A 21,546-nucleotide genomic window follows, 5' to 3' on the forward strand; every position below is an offset into this window, starting at 1 on the left:
GCGGAGCCGTCGAGGCGGCTTTGGCCCGGATGTCCGGGCGCTGCGACCGGGTCGGCTGATCCACGAACCTCTCCAAGGAAACCTACAAGCTGCCGATGGGTGAGTGGTTGCCGAGGTCCCGGGAAGCATTTATCCTAGTCTCTGCTTCTTCCCTACGCTCCCAGCTCTGGGCTCGGCCACAGCGGGTGGCCTCCGGATAGCGGCGAATCCTTGTCCCTTGCTCCCAGCCGCTCTTGGCCGGGCCGAGGTGGGATAGGGATAGTCTCTGCTCCAGACAAGCTGCAGCGGGGAGACCGACTGCAGAGGGGACGCCGGCTGCGTACTGGGGGAAAAGGCCAGGCCTTTGCTGTTTGTTCAAAATGTCACCTCAGTCCCTTTGCTTCGGTCCCTTTGTTTAACATTCCTGAGGGTTGACTTGACAATTTAAAGCGCGGGCGTAAGTGCAGGAAAACAGGAAAGGAAGCAGAAACTAATTGCAGCTTAACTGTTGTGTCCTGCTTCAGCATCAAACGTTAAGTTTGGGGGGCCCTTCACAAAGGGGCATGACGGTTGCAAAAAAGTAAAAAATCTAGACCTCCTTTACTAAAGGAAATGAAAGGGGAAAGTGAGCGTACAGTGGGAGCTAGGGTTATTTTGGTCGACGGTAAGCTGTTGCGTTCAGTTTATCATACCGGTTTTCAGGCCTTGGATTTTGAGAAATTTTAGATTATTTACACTCAAATGTATTTATTATGCATCTGCTAGATGCAAAACCGGTATAGAAGGTTTCCAATTCTTTACCTTCTGCCTTCTCAAAAAATCTGAAACAACTCGTTTCCGTCTCTTAGTTTAGAACATTGTGATTACAACTGGTTTAAAAATAAGTGCCAAGTAAGGTAAAGAAGCCCATGGGTTTTTTTAAAAGTCAGAAATTTTATAAAAGTGAACATATTAAACTTGAGGCATTTTAGTCAGCGCCATTTCTATTTTTCTCTTCAGCACAAGGAGAAAGAAAAAAAGTCTACTTAAATTTGAAAGAAGAAAGTATTGTGGATCAGGCAGTCTCTAGATTGTGAATTCATGAAGAATTTGGGAAATGATTGTTCAAGAATAGCCATAAAATGCATAATTTCCCAAGTTAATTCACATCTGACCACAGTTGTTTTGGATTTATTCCACACTAGGCTGTAGGTTCTTTGAGGGTAGGGACGCTGTCATGTTCCTCTGTGGATCTTTAGGGGCCCTTCACCAGTGGAATCAGACACTTAATGCATGTTTACTGAATGAATGAATCAATGATTGAAGGGAATCAGCTGTCACTGATGAAAAAAACTCCTTCGATAGTTTCTCCCTGTAGATGAGGTCAAAGACAATCTGTAGGCCCTGAGTTTTTTTGGTTAAACAGAGCTGCTTTTTATGTTGTCCAAGCCTTGAGATCAGAGGGTTGATTCTAATGCAGTGGTTCCTAAGTATTGGTCAGAGGCCCAGTGACAGCCTTGATGAAATCTTCACTTTTCCTCTACAAAAATGACCAAAGTTAGGATAATTTTACAAGCTTCTTGTAAGGTGAATGTATTTACTTTAAAGGCCTTCCCTTTATTCTGAACTTATGTCCTTTCTGCTTTTCTGGTATTAAAGGGTGTTCTGTCATGAAGGAAGGTGATAATAGATTTCGTGTGTATGCTCGCACTTAATGTCCTGACTGGGCAAAATAAAAAGTATCGATCCTCTTTTAGTCCTCTAGTTAAAAAAAAAAAAAAAAAAAGGAAATTCAAAAGTCTAGACCATCTAATCAAGGGGAATGGCTGGTTGGAGCCATTGGAGATGTACGAGGTTAGGCTTTGAGTTGTGGGCATAAAGTCCGCTCTGCTGGTTGAGGACCTTAATCTTAAGGAACAGTATTAGTAATAAGGTTCCATGTAACCTTCAGTAGTGTCACAGTGTAAAAGGAAAACTTTAAATAAATGCATCAAGACTTTTGTCTAATACATATTTTTTAATTGAAAGTGTGTTGAGATATTGCTGCCAAATGTTTCAGCTCTTATTACCTTATTTTTTATAATCACAAAAGATGTTACTGTACTGGCATTTGTTTTTAAAAAGCTGTCGATATTCAACCAGCATGCCTTGGACTTTATTGTGGGAAGACCCTGTTATTTAAAAATGGCTCAACTGAAATATATGGAGAATGTGGGGTAAGTCTTAACATTTGTATGTTATTTCATTTGTAAAATCTTTTTGCTTCTGAAATATTGTCACATGTAGAATAACTTTTTTCTTCAATGTATTCAACTTGTAAAAGAATATGGAGGCATTAATAAAATCCTTATTTGTGTTGTCATATTGATTATATACCTATAATACATCTTGACGGTCAGTTATTAAGTTTTTTAATTTGATAGTTTTATAATAATTTCTAATTACTTTTTATTAATATAGAAAAGTGACTTGGACAATAATTTAGCATTACAACTCCAGAGCATTTCTCTGCAATTTTTATATGGTGTTAATAACTAGGTTTTTCATGTAATATTAGTCAACTATTTTAGTAACTTAATAAAGAGTCCTTTAATAACATTATGCAGGTATAGCAAATACAATGTAGATTGCTTTTTATTTTACTTATGCTTTCTCTTTTATTTTTAAAAGATGCACATGTAAACAGATGTTTAAACTGAAATGTGATGTTTTAGTGAATGATTTTTTGGGGTTGTTAATGTTCTAGGATAATATATGTACATAAAATACTGTTCTTATATATCATAGGTGTGTCCAAGAGGACAGAGAACAAATGCACAGAAATATTGTCAGCCTTGCACAGAGTCTCCAGAACTTTATGATTGGCTCTATCTTGGATTTATGGCTATGCTTCCTCTTGTTTTACATTGGTTCTTCATTGAATGGTACTCAGGGAAAAAGAGGTTAGTACTTTCTATGAATGTACCTGGGTGGACTGATGTTGGAATAGCTATCATTTAGAAGACCTTATCAAGTAATTATACTTCTGTTTTTGTAAAAGTGGCAAACCTGTTTTTCCTTTATCTTCTGATTACTTTTGACTGTGGCAAGGAAACTTAATTCTAGGGCATGCCTCAGTAAATATTAAGGGAAATATCCTTTGTCTGTTTTACTCTGAGTGATGCTGAGGGAGTATTTTATTTATATTTTTATTTCTTAATTATCTTTATTGGTTTTCTACAAAGACTTGGCTATGATTACAAACTGTTTATTGTTCTAAAACAAATACTTTGCAACTTAATACTAGTAATCTAGCATAATGTAGTTAAAATGTTATAGCTGCAACCTAATTATGAAAACTCATACTAAAACAAATCCAAAAAATTTACTGAGCATTGTGTTTTACGTTGAAAAGATCAGGGAAGGAGATACAAAAATAACTGATGTGGTTTATAGTTACACTCTTGTAGAGAAGACAAATGTATACATAACTAATTATAATACAAATCAGTCTTAAAAGTATATAAACAAAAAGTACATAAAAGCTTTATAAACAAAATGCTCTGGAATCACAAAGAATGGAAGAGATAAATTGTGCCTGGTGGGACCTGAAACACTTCAAAAAAGGAACATTTTAGGCAGAGGCAACAGCGTGAACACTGGCAGGGAGGTATGAAACGTGATCTCTTGTGGGTGGGAATGGAAGTAGTTGGGTGTTCAAAGTGTGGATTGCATATGAGAGAAAGGTAGTAAAAAGGAGGGTGGGAAAGGGGGTTGAGGCCAGAATGTGAAAGTTCTTGGTGATGATGTGAACCTTATCCCACTGGGAATGAGGAACCAGATTCTACTGTAGTACATTTCAGCCATCCTGGCTGTTGCTTCCTCTGACATCTCAGCATCTTTCCTGCTTTAAGTCCTGTCCCTTTCCCCAAACTCTTCTCTGCCTGAAATACTCTCTTCTCCCTGCAACTTTTTACCTAGCTGCCTTTTCTTCCTTCAGATCTCAGGTTAAATTACACCTACTCGGAGGGGCCTCCCCTGACCCAATCTAATGTAGGTCTGTCCCCGTTAATTTTCTTTTTTAATAGCACTCTCATTTTGTTGTTGTTTTTGCTTTGTATTTAGCAGTCAACATAATTTGTAGTTATGTTTGCCTCCTCATTTAATGTTCTTTCCCACCCCTGACCATAGGCTCCATGAGGGCAGTGGCCATCGCTGGTGTTCTCTATGAAATCTCCAGAGACCAGCACAGCCGCTGGCGCATGGTAGATACTCACTTAGTATTTGCCGAGTGAATGATTTATTGGTGAAGGTTTTGGTTTAGAGAAACAGCATCTTGGATGTATGTTTTAGGAAGATAACTTCTGTGGAGGGCAGATTAGTGGTGAGACATATTAGAAAGTTGTTGTCCAAGAAATAGTGATGGCCAGTGGTAGGAACGGAAGTGAAAAGAAGGTCAGGTGGAAGTAGAATCAGTACTTTTCTGGATCTACCTAATAAGTCCACAGTGATTATTTACATTGGAAGAGCATTCATTATTTTTCAGAAGACTCTATTTAAAAAATTTTTTTAAAGCAGCTCTCATCCTGCTTTTAATTTCTGTTATAGAATGATGAGAGGTGAGGGCTAGAAAAGAGATGTGATTAACAGAGCTAAAATAGAATAATTGCTCATTTGGAACTTCTCAGCCCAGAGTGGAGAAGAGGTGGGTTTAATGGATGTACCTCACCAAATGCATTTGAACTAAAACATCAGATATGTTTTGAGGCAGAATTTTAGAGCAGAGGGTAGAGCCTTGGTTTGGGGGTAAAGCAGAGGTGTGATCAGTGCTTAGGCAGGAAAGGAGGTAGGCTTAAAAAGGAGGTTGCATATCTTTGCTTTGCCTAGGAAATTGGTAGCAAGAAAGACAAGGACTATCTCTTGCATTTTCCTGAGACATTGCACTTAAAATCAAGGAAGCAGGGGCCTAGCTGTCTGAGGCTAGACTCATGTTTCTCGACGTTTTTTTCATTCTTTCCTCCTTAAAGAAGCTTTTTAGATACCTTTTTCCCCCCAATTCCACCTACCCCGTAAAATTTTAATATCGCAGATATATTGTTTATTGGTTTATATAGTGTATGTATACATGTGCTTTATATATAAAAAGTGTAATATTATTTTATACCCAAGGATCCATTCTTGTCCCCTTGGGAGTGCTGGTGCCCATTGAGAATGCATGGGCTAGACACTAATCAAAACTTCCCTTTCTGGCCTGCTTGCTTTCCCCAAAGTTTAGTATTAAATTTGTTTTTCTTTGAGGCCAGGGCAGAGATAGGCAGAAATTGCATGTTTTTATGTAATGAAGCCAGAAGCTGTGCCTCTTCCGTAATTTGTTTTTATGTAATTTATAGCTTTCCCAATGTACTCATGCAACAATCTTTAGGGACGTTTGCAATGTGCCAGGTGCTCTGCTAGGTTGTGGGATTCAGAGGTGATGAAAACGTGGATGCTCACAGTCGCGGTGGATGAGGCAGACAGACCATCACAGTGTATGTGAGGGGCGGTAGTAGAGGTATGCACAGAGTTTTCAGGCTAGCTTAAAGAGGGAAGAAGTCAATTCTGTCCTCTCAAAATAGGGTGGTGTCACAGGAGAAAAAACTGACTTTAAGTTGAACTTTGAAAAATGAGTAGTTTTTGAGAGAGGAATTGAAGAAAGAGTCAGACAGTAGGAAAAAGATGTGCAGAAGTCTAGAGCCAAGGAAGAGCACAGCATAACCAAGAAATGAGAGCTGAGGGTGCCATGAGAAATAGGGACTAAATGAGACCAAGATATAAAGAGGTTTGGGGCTGGGGGAGTCTTAGGAAATACTCCTAAGACCTGGGGACAACCCCAGAGCCGATCTTGAAGGATACACCATTTGCCAGATAGGTGACGTGTTTTGAGGTGGCGCATGAAGCATGATGGGATGAAGGGAGCAGCGAGGAAACAAAGTAATTTCGTAAGGGCAGGAGGTGTGGGAGATAAGGCTGGTAGGAAGTATTTTTCCTGAAAGGCAGATGGGATCCACTGAAGTCGTTTAATAAGGGGAGTTTTAAAAGCAGACTCCATTTTGTAAAGATTACATAGTTGACTGCAGATGGATTGAAAGCGAGCATGATGAGAAGAGGAAGCCAGTAAGAAGGTTGCGAAAGTCATGGCAAGAAATAATGAGGTGGGGATTTTGCCTCTAAAAATATGAATTCTGTAAGGAAGCAAAAGATTGGATTATATAATATGAAAGTGTACACGTTTACTTACATATTTAGTGTCTTCATCTGTGTAAAATGGCACAGGAGTTCTGCTTCCAACACCATGGGCTAATCAGGAGCTCCAGGTCACCCTCCTGCATGAAATAACTAAAGTCTGGAAGAGACATACTGTTTAAGACATTGCTGGTCTCACAGGAATAAGGGGGGATCTCCGAGAACTCTTCTTTTTCAGAAAACAAGCAAACCCACCCTGAGCTGGGGCCAGAGTGACAAACCAGGCAGTAGGGTTGGGAGGGTAGCCGGAGGTTAACTGCCGATAGCAACTGGGTAGTCCTTTCTGTTCCACGTGATGTTGAGTTGGGATGCACCCATCTAGAGGCTGGACTGGGCTGTGGTGTTCAAAATGAGTAACTCATATGCTGGAGTAGGTGCTGGCTGTCAGCTGTGAGCACACGGGGGCTGCTGACTAGCTGCTCTTTTATCTTTGGTATTCTGCAGCTTAATTATAATGTGAATTTCTTTTTATTTATTCTGCTTGGGATGTGTTTTGCTTCCTAGGAAGCAATTCTGTGAATTTGTTTTTCATTCTTTCAGATGAGCCCAGTCAAACCACAGAACAGTGAGAAATAATCAGTGGTGGTTGTTTCAAGCCACTGAGTTTTAGGGTAGTTTGCTGTGCAGTGATAGGTAACTGAAACATTGTTCAAATAGAAAACTCAAAAGCATCTATAGAGAAGCAATCATAAATAATGAGAGTTTAGTGAAGAGGCTGGCTGTAAGCTAAGTATATAAAATCAATTACCTCCCTATATTTCATTTACAGAATCACAGTACTGTGAGGTAGCCAAGACCAAGGTAGCTAAGCTACATTGGATTTATACTGTGGAACTTGACAAGCTAATTCTCTAATTTATATGGAAGTTCTAAGGCCCAAGAATGACCAAGACCACTGAAAAAGTAAAAGAATGTATGTAATATCAAGAATTATTGTCATATTCTGTTGTCTCAGGGATAGATAAATGGACCCCAGGAACAAAATAGAGAACCTAGAAACAGGCTGGTTATATAGGAGACTTTATATGGCAGAAGTGGCATGGCAGCTTAGTGGGGAGAACAGAGTAACTATTCAATAAAATGCTGCTGCTGGGACAGTTGGATATCCAAATGGGAAAAGCTAAAGTTATATCCTAACTTAGCCACAGAAATCTCTTCTGAGTTAAAGATTGAAACATGAAAAGCAAAACCTTAAAACTTTTAGAAGAAAATACAGGATAATATTTTTCTTAGAGTGAGAATCTGCTAACCAGAAATTTAAAAATTGATAAAGGCAACTATATTAAAATTTAGAACATCTGTTTATAAAAAGACATCAGAAAGAAAATGAAAATTCAACCCACAAACTGAGAGGAAGACATTTGCAACACATTTTACTAACAAAGCAGAATGGATAAATAATGGAAAGATCACACAATGGAATATTATACAGCAGTGAAAACGACTGAACTTCAGGTATAAGCAAAACCATGAATGAATCTTGGAAATGTAATTTTGAGTGGAAAGAAAAATCTCAGAAAGCTTACCTCACTTTATCATGTTGAAAAATAAGCAAAAGTAAATAGTGGTTTTGAAGTTGGAATACAAATACAGTTGGAATAAAAACTGTTTAGAAAAACTGATAAAGAACATTTAGTATAATGGTTATTTCTAGGGGAGAGACAGGAATGTGGAATGGGGAGGAACAGGTAGATGTAAGTTGTTAATGTTTTAGTTATTGGGTTAGGTGGTGAGCTTACAATGTTTATTATATTTTATAACTAATATGTATTACATATAATCTTTTATGTACTTTTAATGTTTAAGATAATTTAAAATGATGCATAGATAACTTTAAGACATTTTTAATAATTTGGCGAGTAACTGAAGATAAAGGTAGATCTAATTTCTGCTCTTCTACACATTTAGACAATATTGGCACAGTGTTATCTGGGATGATTATTTATCTCTTTTTAGTAAACAAGGTTAAATCCTTCTCAAGTAGTTTTCATATGTGCTTGGCTTTTCTTACCTATTTAGAAGATTTTTTTGTTTCAGGATTTATCAGTTAAAACTCCTTTTTAGAATACATATTTTGAAGCATACACAGGTTTTATTAAAAGCCACTTAACATGCTGAGAATTTTCTGGTGATTGTGCCTCCTTTGTTTTACTAGTTCCAGTGCCCTTTTCCAACACATCACTGCATTATTTGAATGCACTATGGCAGCTATCATCACCTTACTTGTGAGCGATCCAGTCGGTGTGCTTTATATCCATTCATGTCGAGTATTGATGCTTTCTGATTGGTACACCATGCTTTACAATCCAAGTCCAGATTATGTTACCACAGTGCACTGTACTCATGAAGCTGTCTACCCACTGTAAGTATTTATTTAGACGTAAGATCATTTTTTAAAAAATGATGATTATAGATTTCATTCATTTAAGCAGATTGAGCCTTGTGAAATGGCTCCTAGGCACTGGGGGAGATATACAGAAATGATTTTCTTCTTTTAAGTGATACATAGTCTGAGAAGAGGAAATAGAAATACATCTTAGTATAATAGAAGTGAAAGTATTTTTGTGTTGATGTTGACGTATGTCTGAGCACTTCTAAAATAAGCTATATCTGTTTCTTAAAAAGGGAATTATAAGGAAAACCTTTTTCTTATACAACAGAGAAGCAATATCTGACATACAGGAAGTAGTATAGGCTTTGGAGCTAAAAACAGGCTTGAGTTTCAATCCCGGGTCTGTCAGCTGTTAACTTGAACATGTTAAGAGCCTCTTATAACCTTGGCTTTCCTGTTGGTAAAAATGGGAATAATGATACCTTATAAGGTGACTTAAATAAATGCCTTACATACAGGAAGCACTTACAAGTAGCTGGCATTATTATTAGAGGGCTTGGCTTAATGTTCTTTCTTTTTGTTTTTGTTTTTTCCAAATAAATGTTTGTGATTTTCACCAGGATGTTTTGTTTTAAAAATATCAAATTCATAAGATTCTGTATAATATTACCCAGGCCTACATTTTTAGAATTTCTGTGAATTAGTGTTCATTCTGATGTGTTTTTCTCAGTAAATGTATAATAGAAGAGTCTGGTATTTATATTCTCATAGTTGTAGCAAGTTACCATTATGTAATATGCTCAACAAAATAGTACTTTTTGTGCATTTCTTAATAGTACTAAGTGTCAAAAACAAACATGCATGTATGTAAAAAGATACTTTGCAAAAAACGAGATCCAAAAAAAAAGTAGAAAAAAAAAGCAACAACAAAACAAAAAACGAGATCCAGATATAGAGCTATAAAAATCTTTTCCACCTGCCTACCTTTTAAGTCCTGCAAATTATTTATATATATATACAGAGACAACCAGACATATTTATATATATAAATTGTATCTAAAAGACTGATACTATCTTCTTTGTTGATTTCATAGAGCTATAACCCTCAGCTTTGATTATTCTCTTGTCACATACTGTCCTGGGGACTTGCAGAACTTAACCTGGTCCTATTTAGAGAAGTTAATTACTGAATCAGATATTATATTTAAATAAGATATATAACCATGTTATTTAAAACAAAATCAGACTCATTTACTGCTATTCACATCTATAGTGTTTTTTATAATATCTGTAAATCCTGTAGTAGGAGAGTCAAAAAATATGAGAACAGAGATGGCAAATAGGTACTCACAGCCCTCATTCTGCAGTCATAACAGCCACTTCTAATTTATCACAGCACTTGTCCTGCTGAGTTGGGTATGGCCTCAGAGCCTTGTCACAGCACTCAGACTCATCACACAACTTCATTGATTAGGACATTTTCCATCTGTTCACCATCTTTGAATTAAGTAGGTATTTTTTTTTTTCTTAGCAGCTTCACCAATAGTCACTGTGGAATGGACTGTCTGCCTTGTTTTATTAATTATACAAAACAATGTTTTATTAAAAGTATGAGAAGATTTTATAATACTAGCATTTGAATTCATACATGTTACTTTACATAACCATTTAAACTTACATATATGGCTAGACTGGGGCTAAACATTTCTGCAAGCTGTAGGACTACCAAAGTCATAATGATTTTTTTCTTTTGTAAGTCAACAAAAAGTAATGGCGCAGTATTAACAGAAACCTTTGGAACACTATTACATTGACTAGTGGAGGATATCTTCTCCACTGGTATATATAAATTCCTTACAAATTGAAAAATATCAGAATACTTTTACTGATAATTATAGTTTTTTTTTTTTTTAAACAGAGGTGTAAGCCAGTAAATGGCAGGGCTGGGAGTTGGGCCAGGCATTTGGGGTCCAAGCCCTTACTCTTTTTTTTTTTAAAGGAATTCCTTTATTTTTACTATTTATTTATTTATTTATTCATTCTCGGCTGTGTTGGGTCTTCGTTTCTGTGCAAGGGCTTTCTCTAGTTGTGGCGAGCGGGGGCCCCTCTTCATCGCGGTGCGCGGGCCTCTCACTATCGCGGCCCCTCCCATTGCGGAGCACAGGCTCCAGACGCGCAGGTTCAGTAGCCGTGGCTCACGGGCCCAGTCGCTCCGCGGCATGTGGGATCCTCCCAGACCAGGGCTGGAACCCGTGTCCCCTGCACTGGCAGGCAGACTCTCAACCACTGCGCCACCGGGGAAGCCCCGACAATTATAGTTTTGAGGGGAAATTAATTAGATAAGATATGGAAAAACATGCAAGCTTCTATCATTGGAAACTTACTGCAAAAGGTAATGTTTACTAAAACTTTGAGTTATTGACAATGAGCAGTAATTACTGTTGTAACAAAACTTAGCTTTAGCTTGTCAGATTTATCCTTTGTGCATATGAGGGGCATGGATGGTGGGGGGAGGTAGAGGATGAGGTCTTCTGGTGGAGAGCAGGGGCGGGAAACAGGTATCTGCTTCCAAAAGCTAGTTTCCCAGGTCTTTAGGACAGGTAGCACATGATGGTTTCCTTCTGATTAAAATAATAGTCTTTTTGGAGCTCTTAAGGAACTACAAGCTGAAGAAATAGACAGCTATTATTTTGTTTTGATATTGGTAAGAGGTAGCCTAAGAAGACAAAACTCATCATCCAAGAAGTGAGGCTTGAAATAATGCAGTATGGTACAGGGCTGGACCTAAAAGCATCATGAGAGCACAGCGACCAGGTATCATTAAGCTGTGTGGAGAAGAGGCATGTGGTCAGTTATTTGAAACAACTCCCGTGCTTCCCTTGACTCTCCCCTGCAAGCGAGAGGGTTTGCGTATAAGATAGTAAAAAATAATTTGAAAATCCTCATGAAAAGGAAGTTAGAACTATGTGCATAGAAATGTAATTATTCAAAATAAGGAGCTAGAAACTGTAGTCTGCTGATACAGAGATCTTTTTGCAACTTTTTTTCTGATTGTAAAAATTACATTATAGAATATTTGGAAAACAGAAAAGGCATACCCCAAATAAAATAATCTGTAATTCCATTTCTTAAGATGATCACTGCTAAAAATGTCTTTCCAGCTGTACTTTTTATTTTTATTTTATTTTTATTATTTTTAAGTTTTATTCTTTTTTAAAGAATATTAAGGTTATTCTATGCGCATGCCATTTTGTAGCCTGTTCTTGTCACTTAATGTATGAGGCACAGTTGCTTTTGTTGTTAACATTTCTTTCATAACTGGATTTTTAATGTCTGCATAGTATTCCAGCATAAATATACTCTAAAATTTAACCAACTTCCTATTGTTGAGTATTTATTTTCTTCCTGAGTTTTCTTTATTGTGTGATTCAATAAAAATGCTTGTTCATCAGGTTTTTTGTGTATACCCGATTGTTTCCCTTTGATAAATTTCTACAAGTTAAAATTTTGAATTAAAGGATATAAACATTTTAGGATTTTTGATACACATTTCCAAACTGCCTACCGGAAAGGACTCAGCATCCACTTTGCAGTGGTATTATGAGAGTCTTTTTGGTGAACCCACCACCAATCTGAATATTTGATGGATAGACTTTTTAAACCTTTTTCAGGATCTTTGATTTTAAAATGATCAATGATAAAAATACATTTTAAAACATATTTTTGATGTTATAATTTTTTATTTTATTTTCCAGATACACCATTGTATTTATCTACTATGCATTCTGCTTGGTATTAATGATGCTGCTCCGACCTCTTCTGGTAAAGAAGATTGCCTGCGGGTTAGGGAAATCTGATCGATTTAAAAGTATTTATGCTGCACTTTACTTCTTCCCAATTTTAACCGTGCTTCAGGCAGTTGGTGGAGGCCTTTTATGTAAGTTTGTTGGGTAAAGTCAATGAAATATATTTACTATATGTGATAAACAATATTTTCTCTGAGTATAATTTTGGACCTTTTTCTGTAGTTTGGTTTTTGTTTTTTATTCTTGAAAATAAACCATAGTATATATATTTGCTAAAACATATCATCATTCTTTATCAAAACTGATTTCTGTTTAGAGAATACTTTGTATTTGAAGCTCACAACATCAATAGGAAGATTTTTAAAACCTGAGTATAAATTAAAAAACATGGAATAGATGGAAATTACTCTTGATATAATAGATGGTTTTTACATATAATAGATGAAAATTACTCGTGATAATATATACTGTTTACCATTAAGTCTTAGTTTTCTAAATTCCTTTATGAAAGACTTTTAGGTATAGTAAAAAATCCTCAATATATTTTTTTAATATATCCATTCATTTATTCAGCAATCATTTAGACTGATCTGTGACTCGAAAGAAGAATGAGAGAAAGTTGGTGTTAAAGAGCTCATATACTACTAGGAAAGCTATAAGTAGCTGAGAGAACATAGTGAGGGACTTTTTGAACGCGTGACGTTGAACATTGCAAGGATGTTGGATACCATCTTTATATGGAGCCTGCCTGGGTACAGAGGGCAAGCTTCTGGCCTGAAGGAACTGGGCAAGATGGCATCACTGTGCAAATAATGTAGCTTAGTAATGAATTTGATTCAAAGTTAGGAGGGTGGAGCTGAGGATAAGGCCACGGGAAGAAGAAAGTGGAGACTAGTCAGGGGTCTGTTATCCCTCATATTCTGGTTTTACAGATGTATTGTTTCTTTTGGCCTGCATAGTGTTTGAAAATCTATAGTTTTTCCTAGCTCCTACCATTTCCTATTTTCTTGGATTTGGCCCACTTCAGTCATTCTCCTGGATGACCTCTGTAGGCATTTGAGGTTGCTATTCTTGCTCCAGGGACTAGAGACCTGCTCTTAAAAGGATGTCAGGAGGAAGAGTGACATGACTAGATTTGCATTTTAGAAAGATAACTTGGTAGCAGTGTGGAAGATGGATTGGCAGGGAAGAGAACCTGGGGGATCAGTTAAGAGATGACTGCTGTAAGCCGGGCCTGACTGTCTGACCTAAAGCAGAGAAACATTGGGAAAGAAGAACTATTTCAAAGACAGAGTTAACTAAGCTAGGTAACTAATTAAATATAGGGGTTGAGGAAATGGGAGGAGAATACGATAAAGGAGCTTTCTGACTTAGTAACTAGTGAATGTATGAATAATGAATGTTAGAATAAGCAAATAGGTTGGTGAGAAGTGAATTCAGTTTTAGGTATTCATGGAATATTCAAAAGAGCACAGGTAGTCATTTATCCTAGACAAGCTTGGGAGAGCTGACTAGGCTTAAAGATTTAAGAATTGCCAGCCCTCAAATCCCTGTGTCCTAGACCGCCGCTGGTGCTATTATATAGAACCTCTTGGTTATGAAATGGAGAAAAGGGAAAAGCTGTGGAAAGCAGGGAAAGGTTTGGAAAGTTAACCTAAGGAGACTGCCAGACAGCATTGCTTCCTATGTTGTAGCTGCCTATATGGAAAATGCCTTTTCCCACACTGAACGTCTTTGGATCATTTTGTTAACAAGCCTCCACTCAAAGCACATTCATAGGAGGATCAAGGAGTTATTTTTTATTTGCACTAAGTATAAACTTGTGCAATCTGCTGAGATTAGTCACAGAGGGTATCATACCAACTCATAATTTTATGGTGTTGAAAAAAGGCACCAGCAGATTTGGAGTCTGGTGAGGACTCGTGTCTTGGTTCATTGATGGCTGTCTTCTTTCAGTGTCCTCACATAGCAGAAGAGGGAAGAGGTCTTTGAGGTCTCTTTTATAAGGGCACGAATCCCATTCATGAGGGCTCCACCCTCATGACCTAATCACCCCAAAGGCCCCCCCCCCCCACCTACTAATAGCATCACATTGGGGGTTAGGATTTCAACATAAGAATTTGGGGGGGTGGGGTCGCAAACATTTAGTCCATGACAAGGGAATATAGCAAGTCTGAGCAAAGTAGAGCACCAAGAGGCTTCTGGTAGCTCAAGATACCAGGGTCTAGGGAGAGAGACACTGGGGTAATTAGGAAGATGTCAATGACAAACTTTTACTTGCTTGGAAGTATTACTGAAGCCAGTTTTTAAGTGTGATCTTCCTCTGAACCACCAGCAGAACTAAAATGAAGATTTCCAGGCACTACCCCCAGACCTAGTTGCTCAAAATATTACATTGTTTTAGACCCCAGAGTAAGAACCACTCTAAATCCTGCTTTGAGCCCAGAACCTCCCTCTACTCCCCACAAGTTTGGGGCTTGTTGGAAATTTCCTCTTTCTCCTTTTTACTACCAGCTCTTTCTCTACCAGTTCTTACTATCATTAGCAACATTGTTTAGCTATTTATAAGTTAATTGGGATTCTTTTGAATGGCTGGATAGGACCTAATCATTGTCAGTTATTTAGTAATTGGAATCAGGCCTGTATAGATAATTCAGAGATTCTGGCTGCCATATCCTTAATTAACATTTGAAAATGTTCCAGATGGGTTCCACTGCATTGTATTGTAGAATGATTAATAGTTTTAGTAACTGAAGTTAATTGTTTTAAGATAATTGTATAAAAAATAATTCAAGGTATCTTTCTCAATTTGTCCATTTGTTTTAGTGAGCTATAAATTTAAAACATTTTAAGAGGTGGTATTTTTAAGAAAAAATTTCACTTAAAGTATTATTTTACTGTACTGTATTTGAAGTAGAACTGTCTAGAAATTTGACATTAAGAGACTGAATGATCCATTTAGCCTTTGAGGTTTATTGGTATATGACCTTTTAATTAAAGCTGAATTACTAATATATAGCCTTTCTCAACGAAGTTCCCCATCTGGACCACAAAACACAGAAAATTGAGTAATTATTTTCCCAATTCTCCCAAGTTTGATACATAACTAGTATCATGCCAGATGCATAGGAGATAAGTTAATTCTTTACAGCAGTGGAAGCCTTCAGGCAGGGGTCTTCAAAGCTGGGCCAATGATAGTTTTACATTTTTTAACTGTTGGGGAAAAAAATCAAAAGAAGAGTAGTATTTCTTGACATGTGACAATTATATGAAATTTGAATTTTATTGTCTGAATAACTTATAAATAAGTTATAACTTACAAACTTATAAAGTAAGTTTTACTGGAACACAAGCACATCCATTTTCTGTACGATCTGGCTGCTTTCCCACTACAACTGCGGACTTAGGTGACTGAGACATAAACTGCGTGGCCCACGAAGCCAGAAGTATTCACTATCCGGCCCTTTACAGAAAAAGTTTGCTGACCCCTGCCTTAGAGCATTAGGGCTTCACTCTCTCCCAAGACTGGTTGAGAAGGTTTTTGTCTATGGAAAGAATTATACTGTTTGAATTTTTTTGATGGTTTATTCAGAAAATTTAATTTTCAGCATAATACCAATGTTTGTCTTTCAGACTATGCCTTCCCATACATTATATTAGTATTATCTTTGGTTACTCTGGCTGTGTACATGTCGGCTTCCGAAATAGAGGTAGGACATCTTTTTTCCTTTGTTAAAGACTTTTTTTTTTTATAGATTTGACAACTGAATAGGAGAATAGTGCATATGATATGATATGTTACAACTGATTGTTTTAGTAATCCTTGGCTAAACGATGCCACTCAGTAGCTTTTGGCTCATTAGTTAATGAAAAGTTGTATAATAGACAATATTTGCCTGGGAAATTAGTGAAGTAGTCAGGCTTAACTCCAGCATGTTAGAGAAAAAACTCATTTCACATCATTTATCCACATAGAAAATGTATAATTATTGAAATGTTGAACCTTATTAACACTATTTTGAAGGAAACATAAAAATGCTTTATTTTATATAGAACTAATTCTAGGCTTTTTTTTTTGCAGTGAACACTAACAGTCATCAATAATTACAGTGTACATTCCATACCCTTCTATGTTTTGTCCCTAATTTTATTTTCTTGATTACGGATGTCTACTTTTGCCCTCTTAATATCTGTAATACTTTGGTGATTTGGAAATATCATTAACACTTACATTAGTTCCGATGCTGTTCCTATCTTGAGATATCCTTTTTGTGCGTGGAAGGCCACTGTTAGAACTCTTAGAGAGTGAACTCTAAAGGAATAAAAGTGTAACATGTCTTAGTACTCTTCCATACTATGCTTGCTAATCTAGTGCCTATGCACTGTTTTCAACCACCCACTACACTCGATACGTGCTTCCTTATAATTCTTAACATAAAAAAGTTCACCCCAGAGAAAGCTGTTAACTATTTTGGAGTGGTTGCTCTTGAAGCTCCTGTTTTCTATTACATTAGTGAAAGAATGAGAGCGGGGAACAAACCACCTAGAAATCATAGTGACTTCTAGGTAGACTAGCAGTAGAGGAACTAGATAGTATTTTTATGGTGATTTTTCAGATGCTTCCGTTTGTATTCTACTCCCATTTCTCCTTGGTAATCTTTAATCAGCTTTGCAGTATGATTAAAGATAAGCAAATTAGTTTTGGCACTTTTAGCAACTCTAGGGAAATGTGGGGGGGAAATGATTGGATATTTGAATAAAACGAAGTTTTTGAATTTTTGTTTATTATCCATAGTTACTATGGAAAGTTCGATTAGCTTGAATCATATTTGTTTCTCTGCTGCTGGGAATCCCCCATATATAAAACATTCATGTACTTCAATTAACACTCTATACATGAATCAGAAATTCATGGGATTCAAGTCAGGAAAAGACAGTCAAGCTCTAGGTGAGCTGATGAGCCATTTAATGAGGGAAAGTTGTTAAGTAACCAGTTGCAAATTACATTTTAGCGTGTTCATTAGCACATTTAGATATTACTTTTATGATAATTTGGTCCTTCCAATTTCTGTATATTGTAGAGCAGTATTAAAGATAAAAGGGAAATCAGAGTAGTCACATGTCATTTCTGCTCCCTTCTAAGTATCCAGGCAGCAGACTCTAGGAATGCTAGAGGTAAGGAAGCTGGGTGTATGTACCTCCTCCTTCCCACCGGTAGACTCAGCTGCTGTGGATCAGGGCAGGAAGAAGGCACATAATGCGGTGTTCCCCTTCCGGTTCCGATCTTTCAGAAGAAGCTGTAGTGTTTCCAGGGTCGAATGGTGGCGTAGACCAGAACTGAGAGACGTGGGCTCCCGTCTTGGTGCTGCCGCTGAGTGCTGACTGTAGGAAGCCTCAGTTTCCTCATCTGTGAAGTGTAGTAGCAAGACTGGGTGATTTCTTAGGTCCCTGTGATTCTGAGGTTATGATTTTGTGTGACAATAATATGTTTTAAAGTAAAATGTAATAAATTATCTAGCCAATTCAGCCCAATAATCTGTGTTTCTCTTTTCTTTCTTTTATAAAATTATGTAGAACTGCTATGATCTTCTGGTCAGAAAGAAAAGACTCATTGTTCTCTTCAGCCACTGGTTACTTCATGCCTATGGAATAATCTCCATTTCCAGAGTGGATAAACTCGAGCAAGATTTACCCCTTTTGGCATTGGTACCCACACCGGCCCTTTTTTACTTGTTCACCGCAAAATTTACTGAACCTTCACGGATACTCTCAGAAGGAGCCAATGGACACTGAATGCAAAATTCCAAAAAAACCTAAGAAGTGTTCTTAATAAAAAGAAGTAAAGAAATTTAAAAATGTATTAGTACTCTTCTGTCATACATGGCAATATGATTGTCAGTACACCTAATGTTATGGGGGGGTTTGTTGTTTGTTTTCTTTTTTTTTAAAGATTTATTTATTTAATTGATTGATTGGTTGCTATGTTGGGTCTTCGTTTCCATGCCAGGGCCCTCTCTAGCTGCGGCAAGCGGGGGCCACTCTTCATCGCGGTGCGCGGGCCTCCCAGTATCGTGGCCTCTCTCGTTGCGGAGCACAGGCTCCAGACGCGCAGGCTCAGTAATTGTGGCCCACGGGCCCGGCCGCTCCGCGGCATGCGGGATCCTCCCAGACCAGGGCTCGAACCCGTGTCCCCCGCATCCGCAGGCAGACTCCCAGCCACTGCGCCACCAGGGAAGCCCTGTTTTCTTTTTTTGACTTAACAGATTTTGTGGTTTGATGGAAAATACAAAATACCATAATTCTCCATTATGTAGTATAACACACCATACACTTAAAGCACACGGTTATATTACACTAGAAGCCTATTAGGAAGCACTTGCCTCTTGCAACAATTTAGCTATTCTTTTGTGCAAAATCATGTTTCTGTGTACCTAGCAATGTGTTGTTCCCATTTTTATTAAGAAAAACTGTAACAAGTATAATCTGAAATCCTTAGCATTGGCATAATTGTGCATGCCTGTTGTGTTTCAGTTTGTTTTTCCAGTATACTGAATTATAAAGTCAAATGTATTTGTGGGGTCTGATAGCAAACATGGAAATCAAGTATGTTGTTTTTTGTTATCTATTTATTTTCACCAATACAGTATTTTGATCTATTACAAAAATGGAGCATAATTTATATAACAGGTCTTTTGTTTTAGGTAGTTTGGTTGAAGACATCTTCAGGTTATTCCTGTTCCTGTAAAGAAAAATGATAATAAAACGCTTAACTACAAAAAAATCTCAAATATCTGGCATTTAATTGTATTTGCCACACTAATTGTGGAAATAATTCAAAATGTTAAGTAGTAAGATTAGTGTCTCTTTCCCAAATGAATAAATATACTTCCCTCCCCCATATCTCATTTTTGAGGATATATGCATGTGCCATATTTTATGAATCCTGAGACAATTTTTGTCATATTGTGATATCTCAATTGATGGCTTCTTAGATTTAACAAAATACAGAATATATACAGTATATGAAGTTTTCCTTTGGTTGGTTGTTAATACTTGTGCTGTGATTTTTATGCTCCAAAGTCTTCAGGAGACTCATTATTGGGAGCAAAATAAGATTTTTGCACTTAATAATCTGACCCTGTTTATCCATTTGTATTTTTAGAAGGTTATTTCCCTTTTCTGCTCATTGGTGAGGGTTGCATGAGTTTGTTAAATCTCAAACTTTTAAGGCTTCCATTGACAGCTGCAAAATATAAAAGAAAATGCACTCACTTTTTCTGTAGTTTTGTACCTTTTAAATTCACAGCAGTTGTATCCTTTATTTTGTTAGTTTTTCTTCATTGATGTTTTTTTCATAGTACATTCAACCACTGGGAGACGGATTCTTTTGATAGGACTCTGTTTCTTCTTATTTTCTGTAGGAATAAATAAAATGTAAAAATTCTATATGTATCTTATATAGGTTTATGTAGTTACAATTTTAAATTGCCCCAAGAATCCTCAACTGGACGATTGTATAATGGGCGGGGGCGTGGGGGGGGATGGTGCTGAGGTATCATGCATCTGATTACCAGGACTGTCTTTTTGTTGCAGTACATTTGGAGTCATTTTAATAATTATTTTCCCCTCCAATGTCCTCTTCTAGCAGAAAAATGTGTATGCAAAAGGAGAAATCGTGCAAGTAATATGATTACAAGGCCTCAAATGCAAGGAATTTCAGGAATACTTAATACATATTTGCATTTTTAATTTGCTTCCTTAAGAACAAGACTAGAACAATTCATAGCAACTGTGGTTGCTAATGTTACTAAATAATTTGTTAAAATGGTCATTAAAAATACACAAAAACAACGCTTTTTCTAGCTCAGCTTTGTTTTGTCTTAGATCCTTGTACTGTATTACTACTCTGGCTGCTACAGTGTATAGTAATTACTTTGCTAACTAGCACTGGATAGGTAATATAAAAGTTAAAATATTTTCTTAATTTGGGTCAATTGATAAATATAACAATTACATTGTTATGTATTTGTCTAAAACAGCTAGTTTTCAAGACTTGGCTGCACAATGGAGCCAGCTGGAGAGAGTTCTAAAAACACGCCAGGGTCTCACCCCCAGAGATTCAGGGTGAATTGGTCGGGCTGAGCAGAGGTATTTTTAAAACTTCCTCCAGGTGACTCTAATGTTTGAAAACCGAGGTCTAAACTCTCTTCCTAGTTCAGATCTTAATTTTTCGAAGAGATCTTTTGAAATTTTCTGAGCGAATGATTTTTTAAAGTATTTCTTACGGAAATTTTGATTCTGCTTCAATAACTAGGTTCTTTTCCAGAATTAAATGATCAAAATAAATTATATCAAGTCCTTTTCATCACAGTAACAAAAAGATAGCTTTAAAAGAGTGTTACACGAATTTTTTGATCTTTCTCTAAAAATATCTCTTGGCCTAAAAAAGTCTTCTGTAGAGCACATATCAAGTTAAAATATTTGATTAGCACACAAATTATCTGTAACCTAAGTTATAATACATGGTATAATAGGGATTTTTGGAATTTTAAAACAAAATTATTTTTAATACTTGTTTAAAAATAATCTGTACACAGTTACTATTTGGTTTAGGTATACACCAAGAATTAACTTATTTACCTTTAATTTACAAGAAAGAATGTTAAAGCAAAAAGTAACAATTTTAGTTTTCAGGATGAAGTCCGGCATTTCACATTCGGCCAAGCCTATCCCCCACTCTTGCCAACTGGTACCCCCAGCAGATCTCCACTCAGCCACGCTATTACTGTTCCTGGCCAGCTTATGTCAGCTGCTCCTTCAGGAAGACATCCCTATATATTCCCAACACCCCACAAGATTGAGAGGTGCCTCTTTACCCTCCATAGCCACTCACTAGAAGGAATCCACCATGTTCTAATCATCTCTTCACTTGTCTGCTTCTCACAGTGTATGATCAGTTTCAGGGACTGGTCTTGTTCGACTCAGTAACTGGTCATGTGCTCTAGTACCGGGCTCAAAGGTATTCAATATGCTAATACAGCTAGTGCAGTGACCCTGAAGGAGAGCACCAGGACCTGCAGGGCCACAGTGACACATTGTGTCCACAAGAGGGCAGGAGAGGGCTGTTAAGCTGGAAGAGATCAAGGGCTTCTCTAGAAGTCCGTCAGTAACAGAAGACTTTCAACGGGA

General features: G+C 37.1%; 1 protein-coding gene across 4 annotated transcripts; it reads left to right on the forward strand.

Moving 5' to 3' along the window:
• Positions 1–14: 14 nt before the first annotated feature.
• Positions 15–19,084, forward strand: JKAMP (JNK1/MAPK8 associated membrane protein). Of its 4 annotated transcripts, none has more exons than XM_059915727.1 (7): positions 15–99; positions 2,083–2,174; positions 2,746–2,900; positions 8,375–8,581; positions 12,307–12,488; positions 15,991–16,067; positions 17,932–19,084. In XM_059915727.1, the coding sequence occupies exons 1-7, from the start codon at positions 96–98 to the stop codon at positions 18,148–18,150; spliced, it is 936 nt and encodes a 311-aa protein (XP_059771710.1). In that variant the 5' UTR covers positions 15–95; the 3' UTR covers positions 18,151–19,084. The 4 variants fall into 4 exon arrangements, with proteins under 4 accessions (XP_059771710.1, XP_059771712.1, XP_059771711.1 ...); XM_059915728.1 differs by having other exon boundaries at positions 26–99; positions 2,101–2,174; XM_059915730.1 differs by lacking the exon at positions 15–99 and adding an exon at positions 577–643.
• The last annotated feature ends 2,462 nt before the right edge of the window (positions 19,085–21,546 follow it).

This window comes from Balaenoptera ricei, chromosome 2, assembly GCF_028023285.1.
Source record: "Balaenoptera ricei isolate mBalRic1 chromosome 2, mBalRic1.hap2, whole genome shotgun sequence".
Lineage (NCBI taxonomy): Eukaryota > Metazoa > Chordata > Mammalia > Artiodactyla > Balaenopteridae > Balaenoptera > Balaenoptera ricei.